The 26,369-nt window shown below is 39.4% G+C and overlaps 2 protein-coding genes across 8 annotated transcripts in view; one reads left to right on the top strand and one right to left on the bottom strand.

Annotated features, from left to right (window-relative positions):
* LOC307007972 (uncharacterized protein) overlaps positions 1-13,545 on the bottom strand; it is a 96,709-nt gene extending 83,164 nt beyond the window's left edge. For 4 of the 7 annotated variants that reach the window (XR_013799726.1, XR_013799727.1, XR_013799728.1 and 1 more), the window contains exons 1-3: positions 13,335-13,545; positions 10,750-10,944; positions 10,000-10,105 (exon numbers count right to left, since the gene is read on the bottom strand). Coding sequence is in view for 4 of the 7 variants with exons in the window: in XM_079630518.1 (XP_079486644.1) it covers positions 10,000-10,050 (51 nt within the window). In the remaining 3 variants the exon portion in view is untranslated. Of the gene's footprint in view, positions 1-4,993; positions 5,065-9,999; positions 10,107-10,749; positions 10,945-11,238; positions 11,603-13,334 lie in introns of those variants that run through there. The other 3 variants (XM_079630516.1, XM_079630517.1, XM_079630519.1) reach the window with 3 other exon arrangements.
* An 8,968-nt stretch (positions 13,546-22,513) lies between these two features.
* gpr101 (G protein-coupled receptor 101) lies at positions 22,514-24,149 on the top strand (the record flags this gene model as incomplete). The annotated part of the gene is made up of 1 exon (XM_079631046.1): positions 22,514-24,149. One exon carries the CDS (start codon positions 22,514-22,516, stop codon positions 23,813-23,815), a length of 1,302 nt encoding a protein of 433 aa, XP_079487172.1. The 3' UTR covers positions 23,816-24,149.
* Between the last annotated feature and the right edge of the window lie 2,220 nt (positions 24,150-26,369).

The raw sequence follows: 26,369 nt of genomic DNA, 5'->3' as shown, positions 1-26,369 counted from the left end.
ATCGATGCCAGCAATGCAGTGTAGTGTAGGGTTCACTGGCTCTGAGTCCAGAATACAGGTTAGTCAAAGGGCAGCCCATTAACCATCCATTAGAGGCAGCCATGTTTTCCCAATTCCCTTCTTTCAATTAAAAAACACACTTTTTATCGTGGTGGTGACTTTCCAGTGACTTATTTTTAATCCCGTACCCTAAACCTGGTCCTTAAATTTCAAAACCTTTATTATGTTTATTAATGGAATATTCAAGGTTCATTACAAGTTAAGATCAATTTTATTATTATTTTATAACAGCCCTTGCATTAATTCTTTATTTAAAAATTTAAAAACGTGTATAATTTGAGCTGTTTAAAATTTTAGAATTTAGGGCGCTACAGTATGTTGGCATGACAACAAATTTTGTTTGATGTTTGTGGACAACAAATTGTGGACAACAAATTGTGATGTAATGGAAGTAGTGACATTTTTTCAGTATTGTGATGTACATCCATGTGTAAACGAAAAATTTAGCGCTGACACTTTCTGTCCAGCAGTTGTTAAATGGATTTTGACATGTGGATGTTGCATTCAAAAATTAATGTGAGCTTGTAGACAATTGTGGAGGGTTGTGGTTTAAGATGACTAAATGATTGGAGAAGTCTGGCATACATCACTACAGAGAAGTCTGACGTTTCACCGGAAGATCGAGTTTTGACATTTTGGCTAAAAATTACAAGGTCAAAAAAGTTTGAATATAAAACAATCGCGGATTAATTGTTCACAATAAAATCAATAAGATGCATTTAGAAAATGGGTAGGGTGAAGTTTCATTTCATACTGATTTTAAAATAAAAAGTAAAATATTCCTGGTTTTCCTCATGAACACTGACTGACTAATATAGGTGATTTCAGTTTTTACTGAACTTGAATGAAAATTGATCTCTGTACACACACACATGTACACTCATGAATACACACATGTGCATCAGAATTCCCATGTTATCCCATTTTACTATCATTCACCTCTATTTGCATTCAGATATGTGCCTATCAATATATGAAGGCTGAAATTTGAATCTCTTTCTTTCTTTCTTTCTTTCTTTCTTTCTCTGGCACTGCAGGGTCTTGGGAAAAAAGAAAGAGAGGGAGAAGAAGAGGGCCCTGGCTCCTCATGGCTCGACTTTTTGAAGCGTCTTTATCGGGCCTAGCAGCGGCGTCCTGCGTGTCCAAGCCTTGCCTCGCTTTTTATCCTTTGTGCTGGCCAAGGTGTGTCAAATGCACTGAGCTTTTGTGCGGCAAGCAAAGACGACACATCGCATTCTGTCTTCTGTCTCCAATGGGTGGGGAAGGGGGGTTGAAAGGGGGATACGAGGGAGACAAAAAGCCAACTTACAGAGGGCCCGGGCGCTTCAAAGCACGGTCGCACAAAGGCTTATGAAGCGTTACTTCATGCAGAGTTGTGCCAGATGTAATTGCGGGGTTCCCAAAGATAGAGAATCACACCCAACACCATGCCCCACCCCACAATATCTTGAAAGAGCCATTGCTAAAAGGCGGCAATGCCATAGAGAGTGAAAGTTTGCTGCACTTTGATTAACCATAAACAACTGTGTAAATAAGCTATCCTTCAGGGCTCCGTTACAAATTTCCCCACTTGCTGACTCCAAAAGGTGATTTCACGCATCAAGCTTGATAGATGCCGAGTGAATGGAGGCCTCAGCCGGAAAGGGCTCTGCAAAGTGTCAAACTATTTCATAACTGCTTCACACGTTACTAGTATCAGCAGGATCGGAGTCTCTGGCAGCCTCTTTCAAGTTTAAATTGAACTTTTGACAGGCAATGATGTTGATTCATCGTTGATAAGCAGGCTCTTTGCTCGCTGACTGTGTGTGTCATGCGGGGACATGTAGGCTCCACTGTTCGAGATAAGCCTTACTCGTCTTGATGTGTCTCACGGTGGCCTCCTGCTGAGACGTAAGCGCATGTAGCGTGCATGTCTAAATATGTTTCTGGGCACAAACAACCGAGAGGGGGCAGGTAACTCTGAGGCACCGCACCTTGTTGTGCCCGAATGTCGCGTAATTGGAGATGACCCAATGATTCGCGAGGAGGCGGGGAGGGTCTGAAAGCTTCCAGATGAAGCTCTCCAGGGAATGAGGTGTTCCTGTGCTTGTGGCGGCAGAACTTCCAGGTCCTCGAATATGGTGATTTGTTTGAATGCCTCCATCCGGCTCGCCACGGGTGGGCTCACAGACACTTAGGGCATGTCAGGTTGTTGGCACCAGGTGTGGTTTGACTCCATTATGCCAAAAGAATAGATATGAATGAGGAGTGAAGAAAGGTAATATGATTAACTTTTGAAGTGCTGACTTTTTGACTTCGCCAAGTGAATTGTGAATTGAAAAATCCAATCCCATTTTAATTTGGGATTGCATTATGCATCTTATTAGTAGTCCTTTGGGACATCAACTTCTCTGTGTAGCCTATTTCTAACAAATTGAGTAAGTCTTGTTGTTTTTAAAAGTGCTTCATTGGATTCGTTAATGTACAATGCAATTCCCCCACTCACTGAAGCCATTTGGTGATATGTGCACTAAAAGTGTGGCTAGTTAGCGACTTAATTACTTTTTGTCTGTGCTGGAATTAAATCTTCCCCTGATTTAAGTGGATATGAAGAAGTCCTTGTACATCCAAGTGATGTTAAATGGCACCTGGCAGAGTGGGAAAGGCCTAGCTCTCCTTTGCATATTAATGATGAGATGGCTATGAAAGAGAATAATTCATTCTCCTTTATGGCAGCTCACATTTAATGGAGAGCACAATAAGTATACCACTACATCTCGGCCCTACATTCACAAAATGGCAGACACACCAAAAGGTGACATTGTATGGAAAAAACTTTTTGGAGTTGTGAAAAAATCTTGACATTTAAGTCAAAATGTGCAATTCCTTCACAAAAAGTGTAGAGTAGACAAAGAGTACATGACTGATTAATTGTTTTGTTGGCATTCTCTGCTGCCAGTAGCAGCTGGACATAGTGTGCCATGATCAGTAGGGGGGTTTGCTTACAAAGCTAAAAAAATTAATTTATTGATGAGCCCCTCTACCAGTTTTGCAGAGTGGGCATACTGAAAACACATTTTCTTTTGGGGGCAGACAGAAAGGTATGATGACCAGGAAGTTTTTAACCGCATTTTCCCGGAGAAATCAATCTACCAATCTACCCATCCATCCAGTCTTTATGGCTATAAATCTTTAGGGATTTAAACTTATTTGTCAAATCAAAATTACAGTTCAATTTGTTTAATTCTATTTTCATACATTCCAATTCAAATTGCAATTCTGGATTATATTTGCTCAATTCCTCAATTGAAAGCCAGGAATTTACTCTCAATTCAGTTCTGAATAACACACAACCCTCATGCCAGCAAAGGAGAGGTGCACAGAAAACTACACCAAGCACTATGGTTCATTCTAGGCACCAATTTATGTTTCTGCCAGTGGGTGCCTACACTTAATTTTGGAGTTAATTACTTAAAATGTATCATTGTGCAAAAAAACAGAAAGCACAAGCTTTTGTATCAGGCCGTTATGTTGTCATGGTAAATATATGGTAGAATTGTGTGTATTACAAACCGCCAGAACCCGATGTGAGATCCACAAATCAGAGAAGTTGATTTTTTTTTTTTTTTTTTTTTTTACTTATGGTTCAAATTAAAGGAAAATCTCATGTTTTTCCATGGGTGCTCGACCATCGGCACGCTTTAAAGCTACTTTACCCCAGAAGGTCAGGTCTCTCCATGACAACCCCTAACAAACAGCCTGCTTATGAGATACATAATAGAAACATATTGAAAATAAGACCCAGCTGCCTATCTTCATAGATACACAAATGAGTGGAGTCCTCCACCAGAACTCATAAAGAGAAGCTCCAAGAACTTTCAAACTATTTTGAACAACTTTTCTACACATTTCTAGTTTCAGCCAGATTGGAGTCTCTGACACCCTCTTTCAAGATTAAATTGAACTTTTAATGGTTAATGATGTCTGCCTCAACTCAGCAAACTTTGAAAAAACAACCTCACAGAGCAAAACACTCATGTTTTAGGCCGAGATATAAAGGTTCTAAAAGGTTTTTTTCACAGCATTGCCATAGAAAGGTTCTTTGGGTTTTCCAAAAAACCTTTCAGCAATCAGTTCTTAAAATAGCCTAACCATTTTAATAATCAAAAGAACATTTTAATATTGTATTTTTATAAAGAACCTTTTGTGCAATGGAAAGGTTCCATCGATGTAAAAGGTTCATCACGGAACCATCAATGCCAATAAAGAACGTTTATTTTTAAGAGTGTATGTTGAGCTTCAGTTGCTTAAATGGCAATCTCACAAATGTATGACATAACAGACACTTAATATTATATGGCTTATTTAGGCTGGCAATCGAGAACAACAACCCGAGTCCAATCCGAACATATAAACAGAAAATTAAAATGTCTTCAGTGTGGAGCACGGCAATTAAACATATGCATACATAACATGTTGGGGCTGCGGCCTCCTGCTGGGAGAAGGCACGACAAAGCCTCTCTAAAAGGAATACCTCTGGGATCGCTAATGATTAATTAGCTTGTGTCATTAAGTGAAGCAAATGTCACCCAAACTTCCTAGGGAAGCTGTCACACCACGTGCGCTCGCTAAAACTCCCCAAGGGGCTGCGAGCAGACGCGCCTCAGCGGTGAGCGAACCCTGACATCCAGTGGCCACATGTAGAACTGCAGCGGAAATAACTTGAATCGTTGTCAAACAAATACCTCTATATTTAATTAATATTACATTTAGGAGATCACCAAAAGAGTTATTTTAATTCGATCTTCGTATTCTGCTAAAGTTTTGAATTTTATCAGGCCTAATTGTAGAGTATCATTGGATCAATGTCTGAAAACTACACAAGAAGCTTAGGTACCAGTCAGGAAGCTACATATATCAACAGTGAAGCAAACAGATAGTTACCCGCTCTTACCCACAGCTTCATCCAGCATACATCCAATCGGGCCGATCGAGGCCTAGGGCCTAAACGGATCCAAACACCTTTAGTGCTTCCTGTAGAATGGTCACTATTCACCGCTTCCTGCTTTCTGTCACGTAGGGCTCTCGTTCTTGCTCTCACACCATTTTTTCCTCCTTCTCTGCTCATTCTCTGACCTGTCTGTGGGTCTGAATGGTGACTAGCGCTGCCTGTCTGACTCATTAGAAGAGGTCCAGCCAACTGTGCAAGAGAGGCTTTCTCTTTTCAACCAGTTCCTGAGGGGATGGCGGAAGTAGACAGGAGGAGGAGAGGCAACAAAAAAAAACACTGGCGATAAACACATTACCAGCAGACACGAGACTCCCCTGGAACGTTCTTAACGCTCACACACCCTTACTCGTACAATGGCACACCTGTCAGAGCATTTCCACTCAGTAAGCACGAGCAAAGCGCCCGGGCCCTCCCTCTGGTGCGCTCTACGTGGTGCTGCGTGTCTTCAAGAAGACTCTATTCAGTCGCCTTGCTTTCTCGGCTACAACCGTGAGATAATGGCGTAATTTCACCTCAATGTGCACACACATGCGTTCTTACTGGCCTCTGAGGCACTCCCTCCTTTCTCTCACTCTCAAACAGACACTATCACTATTGTCCAAAATAGTGTGCAGTGTTTTCTTTGAGGCCAGGGTGGTCGCGCACACCCTCCAGGAGGTAGAGATGGACACAGCGAATGGGGCTTTGATGGACTTCTGAGTGCTGGCACAAAGCTCTCCATATAGTCTTTATGTGTAACGGGGTGAAGGGTGACCTGCACTAATCCTGCTGATCAACCCTTTGGTGCTCTTCTTCTGGTGCTCTCAACTACAACATCATTATCACCGGTCTTTTTTTTAACGTGTATTTATGTAAATAGCTAAATAAATGTGTGGTGGATTGATTGGTTTTGATGTAATGTAGCCAGAAATGTCATAATTCCTTTAAATTTGTTCTTCTTTTTCATGTTTTAGAACTGCCGAGTCAGTGTAAATCTTCTGAAATGCCGCTCTGTCTCCGTCTGCAGTCTTTGTGCTCGATCCGTCGTATGTTTGGGGCCCAGACAGACAGCAAGTCAGACACCTCCTGCTAGACCGGCCATGTGATGTGTATGTTTCAGGGCTGCCTATCAGATAGGGAGATTTAATTAAAGTCTACTTTGTTCCTTTATGCCGTCTTTCCTTACAACACCACTCCTCTGAAATTAATTAGACCGGTGGTATTTGCTATCCTCAATGGCGGAATCACCTTCCTCTGAAAGGAGGCTTACATCTAAGAAGACACTTTATTTTTACACACTTGAGGTTTGTTGTTTTTTGTGGTCATTACCCTATTCAGTCTTGGCTTTCATGCAGCTGTGGCCTTGGCTAAAAAATAAAGGCCTTTGTACTGGCTTCGTGAATACAAGCAATGGGTCCATGGCAGGTAGCCCTCATAGTAAGTTAATCTCCTGAAAGAGCCCCATACAAGTAGTTTTAATGTCTTCCTTTGGCCCACTGAGGACTGTCATCAATCGAGCACTTCGTTCCTTTGTGCCAGTGGTCCGGTTGCATGAATGGGAAGCACCAGACTGTGACAATGGCTGCCAAGAGTGGCAAAGTAATCACCTTCCAGGGAAAACATAAGTAATCACGTCTAAACTGTTTGAGCATCCATACAAACAGCATTTTGTGATCTGGGAATGTCAATGGGATTCTTTTATAAAGTGCTAGTGCTTGTAGGCCTTCTGTTTGTTTAGATCTGAGCACCAGAATCTTTCTGTCACTGCTCTCTCTGTACTGGAGAAGTGGTCAGAAAGTGGTCATCACATTTAGTTTAGGAAGGTGGTAAATACAAAGTTGTATTAAATATAGCATCACACAACTTGAACTTAAATTAGTATTTATGATCACTCTCTGGATATTAATATCTGTGATAAAGGCAGGGGCTGTATTACAGAAGATTCTTAATTCTTGACTTAAGATTTGACAAAGTTCTACATCCTTAATGGAATTACCATTGTTACTAAACAGATATGATTAAGAGGTGTTTCTGATCCCCAGAGCCACTAGGTGGCCTTATCTAGTAGGCCTACAATGTAGTATAATAAAACGTAATCTATTATTGTTCACAATGTGGATTCCTACACAAATATTCAGTGTAATAAAACCCTCTTAGCCTTATTCAGTAAATAAATCTCTGTGAGAATAGCAAGGGCAGGAATTTAGATAAAAAGAGAGATGGGATTTAAATTAATTTTATTAGCAGCTTAAATTTCACATACCGGTATAAGGACTTATGAAAAGGTATATTGTAACTCAAAGACGTGGAATTATAGAAATACCAATGATCCAATCTAGACGATGAAGTTTATATTTTAATGAATTGGCTAAATAAGGATCAGGCTAGTATAATGATAATGGCATAACAGACCATCTACTGACGTAAATTCAGTTGCAATTCCACTCTTCATACGCTAGATGGTAGTAAACACCAACAGCACAATATTAGCTATCTTGATGAAAACATTACCAGAGCAGTACATGATCAGTACCTCTGGCATCGGAAAACACTAATAATAGCTAATAAAGATTAATAAGTGGTATGTATCAAGTATCATCGTGGACAGTAAATGTAAAACAATTATACGTGTGGCCCTTTAAAACAATTTGTAAAACACATTATCTATCTATCTGTGATATTTGCAATCTGTCTGTTTGTTTGGGCTGCCTGACTAAGTGCGACATAACATTGGCTCAATAAATAGTGTGAGTTTGAATGAAATAGAAGATGAACACATGTTTGATACTTGAGATGTTTGATCACTGAAAACAGTCATTAATTTTGCCGTTTAGATTGCACATCTAGTATGTTTTATAAATGTAGTATTCATCCATCTATAGAACAGTATGGACTATAAATCTATAATGCACTTGTATACACTATAACGTTTAAGCAATTTATGCATACTATATTCTGTATACTACTGTATACATACTGTACACTGTATACTAGTACAGGGGTTTTCAAACCTGTCCTGGATAACATCCAGCACTGCACATTTTGCATGGCCGTGTTCGAAAATGGCATATGCCTACTATCATACTACTCTTACTATTTTTGCAGTATCCAGTATGTATACTGTGCTAGTATGTAAATTTCCCTATGCATGGAATGCCTGGATGACCTATTATATATGCCAGCATCTGCTAAATACAAGTCAAGAACACTAAAAACTCAACGCGGTCCACATGACATTTCATCTTCGTGAAGAGTGTGGCATGAGTGAACTGGAGGCGGACACCGAACTGAAACAGAACTGAACAAATACAGGTGATAAACAGTGGCGCAAAAAGTGGGTATGCGCTATATGCGGCGCATAGGGGCGCAGCACCAGCGGGGGCGCCAAAGCAATGGTAAAAAAAAAATATTTAAATTTTTTTTTTAAATTAGAATTTCTATTTGTGAGCTGCTGTTGTGCGTTTCTAAATAATTTCTGCATTTCCTCAATGTTATATAACCCTCTAGACTAGAGGACTAACTGGCTAGAGTAGGCGCCCTCATAAGATTCCATCATAGAATTTTGAAAGAAGAGGGGGGATAATATCGCGAGCGGGCGGGGGCGGTGTGAGCGCTGAGCGAGCAGGTACGAGTAGATGTCGTCGATAAAGATGGATAAAGTAAAAAAGCTGTCGGGGCTAAAGATAGAAAAAGAAAGACTGAAAAGGGAGATGGCATGTCAATTGATGAGACAGCAGCTAAATAAGTGGATGGTGAAAGGCAACAGGTAGGATTTAAAGTGTGACGTCCACGCATAGCCTACTGGCCATCGGGGCTACCGGGAGATTCCCGGTCCTTTTTGGGCCGATACATCTAATAGGCCTACTTTTTTTTTTGTCTTAACAGCCCATAAAACTCGTAGCTGCTACATCGGAGGCCCGTTCGTTTTTTCGTTCGGCGATGCTGGGTTAGTGCCGGTGTAGCCTAATCCATTGGTTAAAAAAAAAGTCAGTGTTAGGTTTTTTTTCTGACATTTTTCATGAAACACGTAGATCAGCGGCCCATTGGTTCTTTTCTTGATTGACACTGGACTGACCCAATCACATCTTTATTGTGAAGTATAGAAATTAGTACAAAACTAATTATGAAAGTTTCCTTTATTTTTCAGTGCATTTGTTTAAAAATATATGGCTATTACTATCATGGGATTAATATTATAACTATTATTATGTAGTGTAATGTAGACAGACACTGTAACTAAAAGAGGTTTGCATTTTTCTTTGTTTAATTTGCACACTGAATATGGGTTGGAGCTTTTAATTTTGAACTCTCAAAGTGCACCAGATTGATGAATTTAACATTAAAAAGCACAAATTTTTCTTACGGGGGGGCATGCCCCCGAACCCCCCTAGAGGGACAGAGTTCAATTTTATTAATAAATAGCAATTTTGTACTTATTTTATATGTTAACTCTCACTCGTTCCTCACTCATTACATTGGACACTTTTTTTCTTTTTTGTTGTTGTTGTTGTTGTTTGTTTGTTTGGGGGGTGGGGAGCGCCTAATTTGTTGCTGCATACCCCTCTGACACTGGGTAGTTGCGCCCCTGGTGATAAAGATGGTGATTGATGAGTGCACAGCTGAACATATTTAGTGTCCGTGACAACAAATGAGTGACGAAGGCAGACCATAAGTCCAAACTAACATGATTGTGACAGACGTATCTGCTTTATCTAAAACATCCAATATATAATTTCGAAGCTGGCTGGGTTGAGTTAGTCATATAAAATATATTCTCTTGACAAATAAAATCATAGCATATCAATAACTTTTTTTCCCTGACAAAATATAGTATATGTACCTAATATGCAGAGCATTATCTACCATAAATCTTAAGAGAATTATTTGTGTTGTTTTGGTACACCCACCTATAATTAGTTATTTTAAGTATTGTATTCACCTAAAAAAGTTAAAAGATGTACTGTACTTACAGGCTGCAAATCCAGAAATGCTTGTTTTGCCTGATAAGAAGACTGAACCATCTTGGAGGAAGGATATCTGGCAGGTTTTTAATGCTCCAAGAGTCTCCACGAGTGTCTTTACATTAAACAGAATGAAAAATAGATTAATCTCCAAAAAAGAAGGGGGGAAAGCAGGTAGCAGTCTTTCAAAGTGTCGTAACAATGGATTAATATTTGTAATTTAACAATTTGATTGATTGCTGTGTTACAAGAGTGGTGTTTGCATCATTACAGACATGCTGTGAGTCTATGAATTAAGCATGGTGATTTTTTAACTTTTTCTTATGCTAGTAGTTGGTGAAAATTGAGTTGGGTAATGCGAGTAGTGTGAATCAATGATTTATTGAATGAAGTGTAAGTTGTTAACTGTATAAAAGTAATAACACATTGGTAATTGATCCATTAGACTCAGCCATTAGAGATCAGCAGGCTGTGATTTGTGTGGTCTTGTATCTGATTATATCACACTCCATGAGTCTAATGTCTAATTTACACTGCAGAGGTTACAACAGAAGCACTTTTGAAAAGGCATTTATTGTGGGTGTCTTTACCTCACATGCTCAGAGGTGTGTAAATTAATTTACACATCAATCACAACTGCATACTTTGATACTAGTGGCTGTGGGTCTTTACAGTACTCTTGCTTGTATGATATTGCTAAAAATGTGTGTCTGTCTGTGTGCTTGTCAGTAGTACAGCATGTACAATTTTACAACTTACCATAAATAAAAAACAGTTATTTTATGCAGGTTTTCTCAGCGGGGAAAAAAAATGTTACCCTGAATCAGTAGAAGATGCAAATCTCTCTTCTCCCCCTTGCAATATGCAAGTATTCTTTGTGACGCATGTCCCCAAAGCTCAAAACGTTTTTTCTCTAGCATCATGTGGGAATAATTTACCAAAGTCCTGAGTGATCTAAAAAAGAATAAAGAAATAGAACAGTTAAAAATCACACCATAAGAGTAACACCAATACCCCAACACATGCTGACATCATGTAAGAAAAAAATACAGAGAGGGCGGGAGTCGATCTTGTAGATGAAAATAAGTATTTTGTAGTGTAGCTGTAACGGTCACCAGCTGGAGAGCCCTTGAGAGCCACCAGAGGGCACTCCACATCAGACTATTGTCATTCCCTCACAAACTACATTCCCCATAATTCACTGCCCAGACTCATCATCCCTGATTGCATCCACCTGTGTCTCATTACCTTGTCAGTCTCAGCCTATTTAAACCATGTACATTCATTCCATGTGGAGTCTTGTATGGGTCTCACTACATTTCTGAGTGATTCTCTGCCTGTTCCCTTGGATTTCTTTCTTTGCCTCAGTCCTTATCTGTTACTGTATGACCCTTGCCTGGATTTGGATTACCCTTTAAATAAATACTGCATTTGTATCCTCAACCTTCGTGTCTCAGAGCAGTTTGTGACAGTAGCATTGACATGAAGCACCTTGGATTCAGCAGAGTCCGAAAGAAGTCCTGTTCTGATGTTGAACTGTGCCTGTGAAAATCTACATAAATTAAAGGGATTAGTTTACCCAAAATTGTCTTCAAAATATCTTCCTTTACGGTGTTCTTTTAAAATTGCTGTGTGAGCATGACCATAGTCTGTTGTAAATAAATAAAAATAAACTATCTGTAATTTGTGTAGCCAATATATGCCAATTTATCTATATAAATGTATATAGGGCTGTGTATTATTTAGTTGCTGAGAACAATGTTTTCAGACATAGTTACTTACTTTTATCAAACTTTTAATGGGTATTTTCATATTTATTATTTTAATGACCATTTAGTCTTTTTCAAACATGTCCATGATTTTTTGTGCGTTCATAGATAGATAGTGATAAACTAGCCTATATAAAAACACTGTCACACGTCATTTTATTTCAAGGTCGTAGGACGATCAGAAAAGAGTAGGCTAAGTGTAGCCTATAGGGATCTTCGCCGTGACGTCACGACGCGCTCTGGTTGGCAGAAGAAAAGTAATGACCGCTTAAAGCGCAGCGCAAACACAGAAGAAAATGGTTGTATCGTGCTTTGTGATCGGCTGTGTTAACAGGTTCGATAAGAGTAATAACGCCAAGAGCTTCTACCGCGTACCTAAACAGCCTGAATCAAGAAAGAAAGCTTTGAATTTCTGCAATTAGGCGTCTATACCCAGCGGAAAACAATGGGAGCCAGCGGACCACGATCGCGTCTGCTACCTACATTTTGCGTTAAAAATTAAAACTAATTTTGTAAATAAATGTTACTAGTAGGTTCTATCTCATTGATGGGTTAATTAATCAATGAATAACTGTACAAAATACCGCGGAAGACGTGTCAAAGTGTTTGTTTACATAACTTTTTGTGCATGCTGTGACTGAGCAATGGAAGTATAATAACACTGACATACCCTTATAAATTAATGGCAAATTATTGTATTTTTATTCATACATTTTACGTATATGTTAACCAATGTTATATATCAGAGGTAAGATAATTTTGAATATAGCCCATGGATAAATTACACCTGTATTTTTACTCTAGTTGTAACATATTTACCAGTTATCCTTAGTTACAACAAGTAATATTCGTAATTATTACTTAATTTATAGGCATCTAAAGATTTGTACGCCTTCATCGACTCTCTGGTAAACATAGATGGCGTGTCGATGAGATACAGATAGATGTCGCCGAATGTCAAATCTGGCCATGTGTCCGGGCTTTTGCTCCAATTCTCACTCAGGTGATATTGATCAGGCAGAGAACATGAACCCTGGTTATATACAAGCTTAACCTTATATCTCTTTTTTGGTTCTTCGGACAAATAATTAGCATATGCTGACAAAACACAGGTAGACTGCTGCGAGTCTGCAACATGTTTTGGTTCTTTCTGCCAACCAGTTCGCGACCACGCCCATATCGTGACGTCACATTTGACTCCGGCGAACATCCCTATTGTGTGATACTCTCATGGGTCCTATTTATCTATTAATAGCTTTATAAATAAAATGTTTCTGGGCTGTATTCGTATATAAATGTCACACAGTAATTTCATAGAGGGAAATAATTGATGTTAATATAGATGCAATGTATAAAAATGACGGTATAACTTTATTTTAGTCCAGTTCCGCATATAGGCCAACTATAGCTTACTGATATTATAGCAATTTCAATAACTGGGCTATTATAACTAGGTAGCCTACTAATCCTAAACCTATCCCTAAACATGTAGTTACCTTATTACCAGTACTAACTAGTAGCCTATAACTTAAGTACTTAAAAAAATAAACTGTAAACAAAATGATAACAACATACCTTCAACCGGAGTGGTTGCTGCTCACGACACCGAACAGAAGAGGCTTCCCATCAATCAGCCCGGTTGCATATTATAAAGCACATATTTTCCCTGCCTGGAACACACCAAGCTAAGTGACGGACCGCCGTCGGCCAGGTGTTTAAAAAAAAAGGGTTCCGCGCCGTCGACTGAAATTGGTCCTTGAAATTGGCTGAAATTCAGCATGTTGAATCGGAGTCGGGCGGTTGGTGAAAGAGGGAACTCTGATTGGTTCAGATAGGCTGTTCTTATGTTACGTCATCTTACCTGAGTGTTTCTTGACGAATATTTCAATAGTGAAGTGGAATAAAGAAAGTGTTTAGCATGATTGATATTCAAAACGGTAAACAGGCACTGATTTGTTTACGGTTTGTATATCGGCAGCGTCGGTTTCCCTTTTTGAATGACGAATATATCTGCAGAAATAGATCGTCTCATTTACACGCAGGCGCAGTAACGCGCATTCTAGCTAACAGTCGGCACTCGGCAGTATGCTACTCTCGTTGTGTTCAAGTGCAGCTTTTTACACCGACGCGAGCTCGGCGACAACACTTGTTTTCATCAGCTTTAGTTCGTCGACGTCGGCTTTAACTGGAACACACCAAGCCGACGGTCGGCAGTCGGGCAGTTTTTGTGCGTCGGCGTTTTCTCAGTGTGTTCCGCACCGTCGGCTGAAATTGGTAACGTAACGTTACTCGTCGGCTTTGTTTCGGCCTATATGACATGTTGAATCCCTATTTTTTTACAGTCTATGGCTGAATCAGCGTCGGGCCGTCGGTGAAAAGGGAAACTCTGAATGGCTGTTTAGCTTACTGAACGAGTCAGTGCACGAGAATAATAGCAAAACAGCGAGCAGTCAAAACGGTACAGATAGAAGGATGTTCTAATGTTACGTCATCTTACCTGAATGTTCCTTGGTGAATATTTCAATATCAACATGAGCGGAGTGGAATAAAGAAAGTGTGTAGCAGGATTGATATTCAAAACGGTATAACGTTAACCACGCACCCCCTTGTTTACGGTTTGTGTATCTGCCACCGGCAGCGTCGGTTTCCCTTTTTGAATGACGAATATATCTGCAGAAATAGAGTTGTCACATTTACACGCAGGCGCAGAACGCGCATTCTAGCTGACAGTCGGCTGTAGTTCTCTGTTCAATCAAGTGCAGCTTTTACCCCGACGCGAGGCGACAACACAGTCGGCTTTCATCAGCGCTATAGTTCGTCGGCGTCGGCTCGTGTGTTCCGATGGGGAAAGCCCGTAAAAGTCTCACCTGTGTTGCTGAAAAAGTTTTTGGGTAGACCTACATCCCAAAAAATGTAGATTTTTTTCCTAAGTGTTGACAACTTAGTTTTAACTACTGGGCATCCTTACACTACATCCTTATGCATTGCTTTCTGCCAAGACTTTTACAGGCTTTTCCCAAATCACAGAAGTGACCTCGATGTCTGGGTTAGCGGGAGCATAAGCCATTTGGCAAGTGTTATTTAAATAAACTCCTGATGTACTTACAAACTTTCCAATGCCTCGTTTTATGAGTACAGAACCTATTTGTACTGCTGTAGAAGTTTGGTACCATCCCTTAAGGTTGTTGCAAAAAAATAACTGTAAGAATTTCCCTCAAGTGTTGCATAGCACATAGGCTATATTGTAGGCTATAGCCTAATATTAACTTACCTCACTGTATCTTATGTCGGCATTTTCGCCAGTCGACCATTGAAATTTTACAATTTAACCCAATTGGCTGGGTTTATACATAACCCATAAACGTTAAGATAAAATTTCTACGAATCACTAGCCGCGTTTCCATTACAGATTTGCGCAAATGTTTTGCGCTTTTATCTAAATATCGATACAAAACTATTGCGAAATGACGGCGTTTCCATTAACCGATGTTATGCGACTAAAACGTCCTTTTTTCTCTCGCGATAAAGTCATTCCAAAAATCACGGCAGCGGACGTTGGTTTAGGCTATATAATCTCACAGCCACCGCATTAGACATTATTATTTTTAATGGAGGGAGACGTACGTGTTATCCAAGCATTAATGGCAGGGAAAGACCCTTATATTCCAAACGAAATATAAGGAGTTTCTGGGTGTTTCGCCCTCATTTCTGCTCTGAGGTTTTGATTGTGGCATTTCTTTGAAGTTTAGAATCCAGTATTCCTCTAGGCTAATTATTGTTTCTTTTATGAATTTAATAAAGAACTCTGTCTCCTATTCCAAACGATCCATGTAGGCTACTTTTGTGTCCATTCGTTTTTTCCTTTTTAAACCCGTAATTTGAAAACGAAAAATAAACGGTTGTCTTTTTAAAACCCAAAGTTGAACACCACAATTTTAATTTGAACTGGCTACACCAACTGCTGCGCAAAAAAGTAAATATCGACGAATTTTCAGATGTTTGTTTAATGACTTTTTTCCCCTTTATTAAACATGTAGGCCTAAAATATTCACAAATTAATATGGAAAACTTGTTGATTTTACTGGTTTTCTAAAGCCAAATTAGAACCTGGAATTTACATTTTCCCGCAGTGCTGAATAAGAAGAGCCATTACTATTGTTTTCTAACTCGGCTAAAAACATCTCCATCTCCGCTGTTAAGCAGATGCTCTTTTAGAGAGAAATGCACCTTTCATACGGATTACTTAATCAGAACAAAATGTATTAGCTTTCGATTCGAATTTGTTCGTTTTAAAGTGGACATTTCAAGCTTTAGCTATAGGCTATTTTGTTTCAGTTCTCGCGCTCCAGTTCACGGAGATCATGAAAACGCGCCTGATTGTTTTATTTTATTTTACAAAAGCACAACATTTTCTTGTTATTGTTTACACAAATAAAAGTAGTTACAAATCATGTATAATTATTTTCTGTATGACCAGAAATTATAGAGTAGGCTATATTAAGTTGTTTCACTGTTAATAGGAAAATGCAAGTGTTCACGCCCGCGCCTCCGTGCCATGTAGTGCGCGCTCCACACTCCACACTTATATGCGTCAAAATATTGTGTTTATTTGTGATAATCTCAGCTCTGTATTATTATTGTCTAACCCGTATTATGAATGACATTTGACGAATTGCTTTGTTCCTTTTTTGGATAAAAGCGTCTCTAAATATGTAGCCTAGTAAATGTTATAATAATAATGATGATAATTATTATTATTTGCGTACACCGACCCCAAACACACCGCGTAAGTCAGGTGATTGTAAATGCGCAAAAACTGTTTCCATTGCAGTTTTGCGAAATATTCCTTTTTCGAATTGGCTGAAAAACCTCCTCATGCGAGCGTAAAAACTTTTTTGCGATAAACGAGAGTTTTTGCGAAATTGACGTGTTTCCATTGAGCGTATTTTCAATTCGCAATTTCAATTTGCGCAATTTGAAGGGTAATGGAAACGCGGCTAGACTGACTAAAAAAACATTTTCACTCGGGTTTGTACATTAAAAAAAATTGTTTAGCATATAAGATAACAACCAGGACATCTGTGATGAATTAATGTTCGATGTAACAACACTTACGCTGAAACATTATTTGTTGCATATTGTATACTATTTCACACACTATTCTTAATATATATATATATATATTGTGTTGTATACAGTAGCCTATGCAATGTTTACTGGGGAGTAGTTAAGCAAGTTAGTGTGAGTAGTAAGTAAGCAAGTTAGTGTGTTGCCATTCCAAACAGCCCATGTCTCCGTTATCTGATCTACATAGCTCCTTTGCTCTAATATCGAAATCCTCTGACATTTTTCTTTAAAACTTCTCATTTTAGACTTATTCGTGACCTACATTTGATTTTGCTCTTTTCTCTGCGCTTCTGTCTTTGTCAATAAGCTTACGCTACGTCATATGAACTCGACTCTCTCGTGAGCACGCGTACGGCCGTTGATGGAAGCCAATGGTTATTTCTAAAGTTTTTTTTTGGATATTTTTCTTACAAAAATGAATTGCTTTGCTCCAGAAGGCATTTTAACCCACTGGAGTTGATATGGATGACTTTCATGGATGTGCTTTTTGGAGCTTCAAAAACTCAGGCACTACAAAGTTGGGAAGAGCCAGGATATTTTTTAATATAACTCTGTTGAGCTAAAAATGTTCTTTTCTTATTTTTGTGAACTATTCTTTTAAGCAACATCAAACAAATGCTGCGTCCGAAATCACGTACTCTCTTCTCTTATACTTATTTTTAATAAGTAGGCCTACTCCACGACCGCTAAAAAAGTATGAATGTGTGTATTATGAATGTAATCAGGTACGAGGCTATAGATAACCACAGCCTGCTGATGTAGAGTCTAACAGCCCAATTACGAGTGTGATATTGCTTTTATACAACAACTTAAATTTCATTCACTAAATCACTCACATGATTTAGCTCACATTACCAGCCACATAACATGCACAAGAGTGCAAAACCTGCTGTAATGATGCAAACAACTCTTGTAACACTTGGCCAATCAAATTGATATATTACAGACATTAATCAATTAAAAATCTAAATAAAATAATAATTGTGTGTGTGTGTGTGTGTGTGTGTGTGTGTGTGTGTGTGTGTGTGTGTGTGTGTGTGTGTGTGTGTGTGTGTGTGTGTGTGTGTGTGTGTGTGTGTGTGTGTGTGTGTGTGTGTGTGTGTGTGTGTGTGTGTGTGTGTGTGTGTGTGTGTGTGTGTGTGTGTGTGTGTGTGTGTGTGTGTGTGTGTGTGTGTGTGTGTGTGTGTGTGTGTGTGTGTGTGTGTGTGTGTGTGTGTGTGTGTGTGTGTGTGTGTGTGTGTGTGTGTGTGTGTGTGTGTGTGTGTGTGTGTGTGTGTGTGTGTGTGTGTGTGTGTGTGTGTGTGTGTGTGTGTGTGTGTGTGTGTGTGTGTGTGTGTGTGTGTGTGTGTGTGTGTGTGTGTGTGTGTGTGTGTGTGTGTGTGTGTGTGTGTGTGTGTGTGTGTGTGTGTGTGTGTGTGTGTGTGTGTGTGTGTGTGTGTGTGTGTGTGTGTGTGTGTGTGTGTGTGTGTGTGTGTGTGTGTGTGTGTGTGTGTGTGTGTGTGTGTGTGTGTGTGTGTGTGTGTGTGTGTGTGTGTGTGTGTGTGTGTGTGTGTGTGTGTGTGTGTGTGTGTGTGTGTGTGTGTGTGTGTGTGTGTGTGTGTGTGTGTGTGTGTGTGTGTGTGTGTGTGTGTGTGTGTGTGTGTGTGTGTGTGTGTGTGTGTGTGTGTGTGTGTGTGTGTGTGTGTGTGTGTGTGTGTGTGTGTGTGTGTGTGTGTGTGTGTGTGTGTGTGTGTGTGTGTGTGTGTGTGTGTGTGTGTGTGTGTGTGTGTGTGTGTGTGTGTGTGTGTGTGTGTGTGTGTGTGTGTGTGTGTGTGTGTGTGTGTGTGTGTGTGTGTGTGTGTGTGTGTGTGTGTGTGTGTGTGTGTGTGTGTGTGTGTGTGTGTGTGTGTGTGTGTGTGTGTGTGTGTGTGTGTGTGTGTGTGTGTGTGTGTGTGTGTGTGTGTGTGCGCGCGCGCGCGCGCATTTTCAATAAGCTATTTGTAAGCTGTACAATATTATTATAAAATAATTGATAAATAATTAATTGATAAATAATACAAAAAAATATATATATTAATAATACCAGAATGTTCAAAGCAACATTTTGGAAAATATAACCAAATAACCTAACAAATTATTATTTTATAATCCAATTTATTGGGTAAAAATTTCTACAATACATTGGGTTAAAAAAAAGCAACAATAGGTTGGTGCAATATCAACCACCATTGGGTTACCTGTTGGTTGGTAGCCTATTAAGTTGTTTCAATCCATGTTAGGGTCAGATATGGACAACCTAACGGTTGTGTGCGTATTTGACTCAAAACGCACACAACCGTTAGGTTGTCCATATCTGACCCTATGGATTGAAACAACCCATTTAGAGTGTAGCCTACTATAATTTGTAGATAATAGCTACTACCATGTAGTGAACACTGCTAGCAGATTGATTGTAGTAGCCTACACACACACGCTATACTTGTATGTCAAGTCAAGTCACCTTTATTTATATAGCGCTTTTTACAATACAGATTGTATTAAAGCAGCTTCACAGTGATAACATGAAAATAATACAAAAAAAAAACAATTTCATCATCGTCCACTTTTAAGGCAGATCTATAATATTGTTGAATATTAAATGTCCCCAACTAAGCAAGCCAGAAGGCAAGGCAACAGCGGCAAGGAACCAAAACTCCATCAGGTGACAGAATGGAGAAAAAAAACTTGGGAGAACCCAGGCTCAGTCGGGTGCCAGTTCTCCTCTGGCCAACGAGCGAACAGTGGATGATTATGATTCAGGAGCATTACAGGTCAGAAGTCAGAATGAATCAGAGAATTTGTCCAGTTCCGGTTGGTTGAAGTCGGAGTGGAGAGGAGGAGAGACTGTTTGACACTTCAGGTCAGCGGCGTCGTCGTGTCCTGGCGCTGGTCCTTCATCAGATCTGGATACGGCCTGGTTCCGGTGGACAGCGGTAAACCTCGGGATAGACAGAGAGACTAATATTAGCGTAGACGCCATCCTTCTTATGATGTACCAAGTACATCAGGATTTACGGGAAGTGTTCCCGGTCCCGGCTGTTCTAAACTATGCAGCCTAACATTGAATTATAGAAGTCTATAATGTGTTATGTGTATGCTAGGCCGAAGAGATGTGTTTTTAGTCTAGATTTGAACTGACAGGCATATGATGTAATTTAGATATATTTTTAAGATGGAAGAAAGCGGTTTTACAGATACTAGACACATGACTTTCAAATGAAAGATTGGTATCAAAGAGCACACCCAGGTTCCTAACTGACAACGAAGACTTAACAGAGCAGCCATCAAGTGTTAGACAGTAGGCTACTCTAGGTTATTACGTGTGGAAGTTTTTTGACCAATAATTAGAATCTCTGTTTTTTCTGAATTTAGTAGTAGGAAATTACTAGTCATCCAATTTTTTATATCAGCTATGCATTCCGTTAATTTTGTGAATTGGTAGGTTTTGTTAGGTTTTGAAGAAATATACAGCTGAGTATCGTCGGCATAACAGTGAAAGCTAATTCCATGTTTCCTAATGATATCTCCTAATGGTAGCATATACAGAGTGAACAGCAGCGGTCCTAGTACTGAGCCTTGTGGTACGCCATACTTAACTTGTGATTGATAAGACATCTCTTCATTTACTGCTACAAACTGATAACGGTCAGATAAGTTTGATTTAAACCATGCTAGTGCAATTCCACTAATGCCAACATAATGTTCGAGTCTATTTAAAAGGATGTTGTGGTCAATGGTGTCAAATGCAGCGCTAAGATCAAGTAATACTAATAGAGAGACACAACCACGATCGGATGATAAGAGCAAATCATTTGTGACTCTAACGAGAGCTGTCTCGGTACTATGGTATACGGTCTAAATCCGGACTAAAAATCCTCGCAGATATCATTTCTTTCAAGAAAGGAACACAGTTGTGAGGATACTGCTTTTATACACATACTATATGTATTGCATGTATATTTACATGTGTAAAGTCATCTTGTGTGCACTATGTTGCGTACTTTAATTTTTATAGACTACCCACTGGGTGTGATAAGCACGGTTATTTATTATGGAAGGTTTGTGCACCCAAGAGCACAACATCCAGCGTTACAGTCCTAATGAGCAGAACCCGTGTGAGGTAATGACCGCTGTGACTGCTGTATGTGCGCCACCGCATGTTCACTAGGAAAGCCTACAGAAACCCACGGCGGTTTTTTAAAACGATATCTGCTCTGACACGACAAGCGAGCGGTTGATTGATTATTCTCCATCTCTGAATGAAGTCCTGCTCACACAGAGCCGAGGCGAGAGGACGCGACTGCCATTGATGACACTGAGGAGACTAAAATGGGAGAACATCACTGGAACCCTGTCAGTGAACAGAGAGACACAAAGGCGACTGACAACCGACAGCCATTCGAAAAGAGCCGAATGGATGCTTTACAGTGATCGTTTTACGGCAAATGTCTTCTATTCATTGATTATATGTGCATGAGATTTGCACCGTAGAGAAACCAGCGCCACTTTTAACCCGCGGTTCACAATGGAATTATGACAGCGGTGAATTCCAGCTGTTTCTCATTGTTCGCATGAAAAGTAGATCATTTGGCCCGTGCTTACCAACAGTGATAAAGACAAGGTAAGATACGATGCACACAGCCATGAAAATGGATTTAAAATATGTTGTCTCTGTACACAGTTTTCTCTTGAAGTATTTTATTATACACTGCTTATAATGTACTGTTTTGTATACATATTGTGTAGTAGTAGGCTATGCATTGTGATATAGACAGTAGTATGTATATAGGTATGTGTATAGGTATATAAAAAAGCATGCATAGTATACATTATCCTGTAGTGAGCACTGCTATGTCGATATCCAAGAGGGTCATTATGACTATATGCTCTTTAAACTACAATATATTTATACAAGTAGGCTATATGTAAAGTACAGTATACATTTTGGAACCTTGTACTGAGATTATTATTAGGTCTTGTTTAATAAAGTTGTATAAGAGCATAAGGGATGCATGCACCGATATTACCAAATTAATATTATTAAATTATGTAATATTTAATAGTAGCCTACCCATATTAATAAGACTATATTTTAAATAAAAAAATAACACAACAATTAAAAATCAGTAGTTTTGAATGCTTATTAGTGTTTTTAAAGATTAACTTTAAACGATGTGTAGATAAAAATCGAGGAAACAAGCATGCACAGTTAATTATCCATTATCACCCTATAGCCTACTAGTAAATTGTTTAAATTTTTTATTGTTTGATAACCGATATGGTAGTTAATATATCAGTATATCTGTATCATCATGCATTCCTAAAAAGCACCTGCTTAAAGACTAGGCCTAAATCATGAAATAGATGTAACGTATGTATATGTAGGACACAATAATCCATTCACATGTCTATTTTACTGTGACTCAAATATCATTACAGAAGTGTAAACATTCATCTAAGAAGGATCAGGATGTGCTGAACATTTTTCCTTCTGTTACATCCTCTCTTAAGGCGTGAACAGTGATTAAACAGTCATCAGACCTTCAGGCTGGTGTTGGGAATACCTGAAAGACTACTAATGTGTCATCTCCCACACTGTCTCTGTCAACATGTCCACCTTTCCACCTCTGGGCAGTAACTCCAGCACAGTGCCCTGGGACCCTGGCTCGCCCCTGTCGCCGTCTCTGGTGAACAGCACGGTAAAGATGGTGCTCATATCGGCGATCGTGTGCACATCGCTTTTTGGAAACGTCGTGGTGCTGCTGGTATTCCAGCGCAAGCCACAGCTGCTCCACGTCGCCAACCGCTTCGTGCTGAACCTGCTTCTGGCCGACCTTCTGCAGACGGTGCTGGTCATGCCCTTCGCCATCGCCGCCACTGTGCCCGAGGTCTGGCCACTGGACGCCCGCCTGTGCCTGGCCCTTGTTGTGCTCATGCACCTGTTCGCATTCGCTGGCGTCAACACCATCATCGTGGTGTCCGTGGATCGCTACCTGGCCATCATCCACCCGCTGTCCTACCCCACCCGAATGACTCCTCACCTGGGTACCAACCTGATCGCTCTCACCTGGCTTCTCAGCGTGCTTCAGAGCACTCCGCCGCTGTATGGATGGGGAACCATCGAATTCGACCGCCGCCATAATGCCTGCACTGTTGTGTGGTCCTCTAGCTACTCGTATTCAGCCCTGGTGTCCGCACTTTCGTTCTGGCTGCCCGTGATCATCATGCTTTGCTGCTACTGGATGGTGTTCAGGGCGGCAAGGCGGCAGAATGCTCTCGTTCACCCCATCCAATCCAACCCCCCTCCGGATTCCCAAGCCTCCTGTTCCAGCCCCCAAAGGCAGCAGCCTCAATCGGAAGGACCTTTTTCGGCCACTTATCCCATCAGAACCCGCCACAGACGCTTCCACTATCACTGTAAGGCGGCGCGAGTGGTGTTTGTCATCATGGCATCTTACGTGCTCAGCATGGGCCCATACAGCGTCCTGAGCACTATATCCATTTACTCCAGCGCAGCGGTGCCACCCTGGTTGGCCTCGATGGCGCTCATTCTCTTCTTCCTGCAGTGCTGCTTACACCCCTACATCTACGGCTACATGCACCGCAGCGTACGCAAGGAGTTCCTGGCGCTGCTTTGCGGGCCGCTGTGTGGGCAGGGCCGGGTCAGTCAGGGCTCCGCCGTGGACAGCTGCTTCACAGTGACGGACGGGCGTCTGGCGCACACCCACCTATCAAGCCAGACTGCCCGTGTGTACCCTCTCCGCACCTGGGAGGAAGGCACAACGTCTTCTTCCCCTACAGAGAGGAGGTCTAAAGACAGCCGAAAGGAGACCACCTCTATCAGTCTGAGCTCAGAGAAGGAGCTCACTGTGCACAGTAACACTAACAAGCAACCTGAGGAAACACCTTAAGGCAAATTCTCAACACATTTCTATCAGTGTTGAGGTATATACAGCTTTTGGTTTTGGTCAAATCAAATACTGTGCCTTTAAACACAAGCTCACTGAATACATTGTTAACATAGCCTATGTGTTAGCTACGCTATGGACCTACTTTGCGGTTACGGTTAGTATATACAAAAACAATATTATAGGCAACAGAAAATCCTAGCTAACATAGTTTCTTGGCAGGAACTATGGAGATGCATGTCAATGATGATAGACTGTTTAAAACTTTTAGTCAGGAGTTACACTACTGTTCTTATTTTTGGCGTTTGCCTTTTATTTAGATAGGACAGTTAGTTGACAGGAAGCAAAGGGAGAGGAGGGGAGGGGGGGATTGGGAAAGGTCCACGTGCCAGGACTCGAACTCGGGACGCCCGAACCGCAACTGTGCTATGTCGGCACTGACCAACCGTTCTTTAAAAAATAAAAAATAAATACTTATATTCAGCAAATGGATGCATTAAATTGCTTTAAAATAACGGTTTACACAAAAATATTAAGCAGCACAACTGTTTAAAACATTGATAATGCTAAGAAATGTTTCTTGAGAAGCAAATCAGCAAATTAGAAAGATTTCTGAAAGATCATGTGACACTGAAGACTGGAATAATGATGCTGAAAATTCAGATTTAACATCACAGGAGTAAATTACTCCTTAATTATAAAATATATTCAAATAGAAAAGAGTTATTTAAATTATGATAATTTCACAATATTGCTATTTTTACAGCGTTTATGCTAAAATAAATGCATAATTGATGAGCTTAAGAGACTTAAAAACAAAACACAAATCCAGCTTTTGAATGGTAGTGTATGTTTACACTTTAAAGTGGTTTAAAATCTACTTAAAAAAGTTACAGTACACATGTCATGGTTATTCATTCTGAAAAATCATTAAATTTAAATATTTTACACACCTTTGTATGTAAAATATACAATTTGGAGACATGGTATAAAGTGTTCCATAAAATACAGAATATGGATTCTTTTATAGTGGTTTAAAATATTACTGGAATATTAGAGAGTAAAATGTTGGAAAATACTTTTTGAGACAGTATAGAGTAATGTATAATATGTCTAACAAAATGAATGTTCTTTGTATACATAGATGTCAAATGTATTGCTACTTTACAATTTAAAGACAAAGTATTCTATATGTTGTTTTGAAATTAATTTAGAATAGAGAGATTTTTGTCTATTTTTATAAGCATACATATACAATGATATCGACTAAATCATTGTCACTGGAGAAAAGTTCTCTTAAATGTGATAGTAATTACAAGCAAACTATATGACTCTTATTTATTGTTCATGCATCATAATACTTAAGCGATGAATCTCATCAACATTAGGGTATGGGTCAGTTATTCACTATTTCTGTTCGTGTGTAATGTGGAGGGTTTCAGTATCAGTATTTTGAAGAGGGTTATAATATATATATATATATATATATATATATATATATATATATATGCATATTTTAGGCCATTACATTGTTCCCACCATCCAACCATTTCTCATTACCGTAATGTAGAATAAAAATGTTAATTTAATTCAGTTTAATTTAACATATGTATACATCATGGTAGTATTTGTTGAACTGCCTTCAATTTATGAAATGTGCTTTATTTTTTATTTCCTTGTGATTTTTGGGTGAAATGTGACCTGAAGAGCAGCTAATGAGCTAAGGATCTCAGGGTATTTATAATGTACCTCTTGACCAGTGTGGAGAGTCAGCTCTCTTAAAGAGTGCCTCCCTAGATAAATTGTACATTGTCTGTGCAGTTTAAGATGTTTTTATCGCCCGACACTGCCAATTATATAATTTAACTCTCATGATGTGGGATTAAATAAGATGGCTTTGCAACTGATGAAGCACTTTATGTTATTGACCACTGCAGGAAGGCATGAACATTAACCGTTATTGAACACTTAGCGTGACCCTGTACGAAAATAGAAGAGCTAGTGCTTCATTTCTGACTGCCGTGTTTGGGAGTCAGCTGAATTTACCATAAATCAAACCTGCAGTTTCTTCTGCTACATCAAGTATTATTTTGAAACCAGTGAGTGCAACAATACATATCACAGACATTATCCCCTATATGTCAGTTTCCACTGATGTCTGCAGCACTTACAAAATTGTATACAATCACTTTTCAACAAATGTAACCAGAGTCAGCTGAAGCAAGTCATCATTAGTGTACTGCAACTGTAACAACAGACTGTTTTATATTTAAAAAAAAGTTTAGTAGACATTTTTGTAATGTACTTTGTGCTTTATTTTTCTTTTGTTATAACATGGTGAATAATGTTTATGTATACCTCATAAGACTTGATCAGTACATTCTGTGGGTTTTTAATTAAAGTTATTTAAAAAAAAAAGTTGTGTACGCCTGTAGTTTTTTTTTAAGTAATGACATTTAAATAATTTACAAAGTACAAAATCATTATTTAGAGCTCCCATTATTTAGATATTATTACTTGTATAAAAATGTCATCAAGCAAAAAATTAGCTTCTTAA

Source organism: Phoxinus phoxinus (genome assembly GCF_949152265.1).
Source record: "Phoxinus phoxinus genome assembly, chromosome: 12".
Taxonomy (NCBI): domain Eukaryota; kingdom Metazoa; phylum Chordata; class Actinopteri; order Cypriniformes; family Leuciscidae; genus Phoxinus; species Phoxinus phoxinus.
The sequence above is the reverse complement of the archived record's forward strand: the minus strand, read 5'-3'. Positions and strand labels throughout refer to the sequence as shown.